This window comes from Sinocyclocheilus rhinocerous, unplaced genomic scaffold, assembly GCF_001515625.1.
Source record: "Sinocyclocheilus rhinocerous isolate Xijiao unplaced genomic scaffold, SAMN03320098_v1.1 scaffold31167, whole genome shotgun sequence".
Lineage (NCBI taxonomy): Eukaryota > Metazoa > Chordata > Actinopteri > Cypriniformes > Cyprinidae > Sinocyclocheilus > Sinocyclocheilus rhinocerous.
This window is the reverse complement of record NW_015652706.1, coordinates 1-2,664: the sequence shown is the minus strand read 5'-3', so window position 1 is coordinate 2,664 and position 2,664 is coordinate 1. Positions and strand designations below refer to the sequence as shown.

The following is a 2,664-nucleotide window of genomic DNA, read 5'->3' as shown; positions in this document are numbered from 1 at the left end:
AATGTGTGTTGTGTCCACCACAGTGATCCTGTATGTGTGTGTGTTTCTATGTAAGTTAAAGACTGTGGTATCAAATGTCCACACGTTATAATTTGTTACGTTAATTTTGTCCTAATATGTAACCTTATCTGAAAATGCTTTGGCAGTACAAACGTGTTTGTGATGCCAATAAAATGCATTAAAACTGAATGATGGACAGATAGAGATATAAGCCGCAAATGCTCTGGCGATACAGATGTACGATTATTAATCAAGCCAATAAAGCACATTAAACTGATTTGAGAGACAGTCAGACAGAAATTGAAGGAGAGAGAGAGAGAGAGAGAGAGAGAGAGAGAGAGAGAGAGAGAGAGAGAGCATATAGCTCCGCCTTCGTGTGTTTCAACTAGGTCCTGTAGACTACTGTAAAGCTCTTCTCGCACACCTGCTGCTTCCACGAGTTCTGTTGAACAACGGAGAAGCTTGAAGATCTGTAACAATGTCTGGAAGAGGCAAAGGCGGTAGAGGGCTCGGGAAAGGAGGCGCTAAGCGGCACCGTAAAGTGCTGCGGGATAACATCCAGGGCATCACCAAACCCGCCATCCGTCGCCTCGCGCATCTCCGGTCTGATCTACGAGGAGACCCGCGGTGTGCTGAAGGTGTTCCTGGAGAACGTGATCCGCGACGCCGTGACTTACACCGAGCACGCCAAGAGAAAGACGGTCACCGCCATGGACGTGGTGTACGCGCTGAAGCGACAGGGACGCACTCTGTACGGCTTCGGAGGATAAACATCTCCGTGTTACCAGAAACACACACAGGCTCTTTTAAGAGCCGCCCACATCTTCGAAAAGAGTGCGTTTCATTGTGTTTTGTTAGCTAATAATTTGTCGTAATACTGATAGCACTAATATAAAAATGTGATGTTACAAAAAACGAACAATTTTAAAGTACGTTGATGGTTGTATTTTTTATTAGTCATCACAGTATTCCTGTCAATGTTATATAAGGTTTTTTATGCATAATCGTAACCCTATAATGTGATCAAACCGTTTAAAATAGCTGGGCTAAGATATATAACACTTTTTATGACTGCAGAGATATCTTAATTCAGTACACGCATTATTCCACAATTGTGACCGGCCATAAACAAGTTTTCACACACTTTTCCAAAGAAATGTCAAAAAAATAATGATTTCAAAGGGTTACTAATGACACCTCATTTAGATATTTTCATGTCTGGGGTAAAAATGGCATTAAACGGGTTAATATGAAATGAAAGCCGTGTTAATTTAATGTGCAAAACAATAAAAATAGTTTAATTTTCTTCCTTGATGTTTGTGTTTATCACAAAGACATCTTGAGCGGGAAAGTCAGACAGAGAAGCGCGTGCGGGAGACGCCGGAAGCGTTCAAATTTAGAAGCCTGTGATTGGCTGATGTGTGTCTCGCGGCCGATTTCTAACCAATGAAATATGTTTCTTTCAGTCATTGTGAGAAAAGACCCAATCAGGGAATAGCAGCCAGCCCTCTTAAATTAGCATGAGCGTTCAGTAACACCCAGTACATGTTTTTAAAGCTGTATTGAGTTGTTCTTCTCATCCTGAGCTAACATGCTTGAACCCGCGAAGTCTGCTCCTAAGAAGGGCTCCAAGAAGGCCGTCACTAAGACCGCAGCGAAGGGAGGAAAGAAGCGCAGAAAGACCAGGAAGGAGAGCTACGCCATCTACGTCTACAAAGTGCTGAAGCAGGTTCATCCTGACACCGGGATCTCTTCGAAGGCGATGGGCATCATGAACTCTTTCGTCAACGACATCTTCGAGCGCATCCTTTCGTTAACGACATCTTCGAGCGCGTCGCCGGTGAGTCGTCTCGTCTCGCTCACTACAACAAGCGCTCCACCATCAGCTCGAGAGAGATCCAGACCGCCGTGCGTCTGCTGCTGCCCGGAGAGCTGGCCAAACACGCCGTGTCTGAGGCACCAAGTACACCAGCTCCTCTCCGACACACCCAAAGGCTCTTTTAAGAGCCACCCATCTTATCTCTTAACGAGCTCTCGGTGCTTTAATCTGTGGTTTGGGTTTACGTTAAACTAGACGTGGTTTTGTTGTTGAAATACAAGGATGCATCATATCTCAATGTTTGAGATTTTAAACCACAATTGTACAGTTTTTTTATTTTATTTTAGTTAACATAGTTAATAAACAGAGTTGACCCTTTACGTAACAGAATTGACAGAATTATCCGGTGGAGCTGTCATGGCCCTGCAGGAGGCCAGCGAGGCTTATTTGGTCGGTCTGTTTGAGGACACCAACCTGTGCGCCATCCACGCCAAGAGAGTCACCATCATGCCCAAAGACATCCAGCTGGCCCGCCGCATCCGCGGAGAGCGCGCTTAAACCCGCCTTCAGAACTCTTTAAACCCCAAAGGCTCTTTTCAGAGCCGCCTCAATTTGTCTAAAAGTGGAGTTTCCTCGTCGCTGTGTTTTAACTTGTTAAAACCCACTCAAATCCCACTTCTAACATGTGACATGAATATGCAAAATACACAACGAACTCAAGTGTTTTTCGTTAATGCAATACTTCTGTAGGAATATCAGGAAAATGCTGATGTGTTCTGCAAGTGGATATTAGAACTATCTTTTTTTAAATGCTTTTCTCTCTGCAGCTGTAATACTGATAACAA

At 44.0% G+C, this 2,664-nt stretch overlaps 1 protein-coding gene and 1 pseudogene across 1 annotated transcript; both read left to right on the top strand.

Annotated features, from left to right (window-relative positions):
• The first annotated feature begins 421 nt into the window (after positions 1-421).
• On the top strand, positions 422-854 carry LOC107715148 (histone H4-like; annotated as a pseudogene).
• A 737-nt stretch (positions 855-1,591) lies between these two features.
• On the top strand, positions 1,592-2,377 carry LOC107715147 (histone H2B 1/2-like). The gene is made up of 2 exons (XM_016521207.1): positions 1,592-1,840; positions 2,249-2,377. The coding sequence occupies exons 1-2, from the start codon at positions 1,592-1,594 to the stop codon at positions 2,375-2,377; spliced, it is 378 nt and encodes a 125-aa protein (XP_016376693.1).
• The last annotated feature ends 287 nt before the right edge of the window (positions 2,378-2,664 follow it).

What these genes read in the sequence shown, in the direction of transcription:
- LOC107715147 (XM_016521207.1), top strand. Translation starts at nt 1,592, where the DNA reads ATGCTTGAACCCGCGAAGTCTGCTCCTAAGAAGGGCTCCAAGAAGGCC. An exon ending in CATCTTCGAGCGCGTCGCCG is followed by an intron (nt 1,841 to 2,248) that starts GTGAGTCGTCTC and finishes ATGGCCCTGCAG; the next exon opens with GAGGCCAGCGAGGCTTATTT.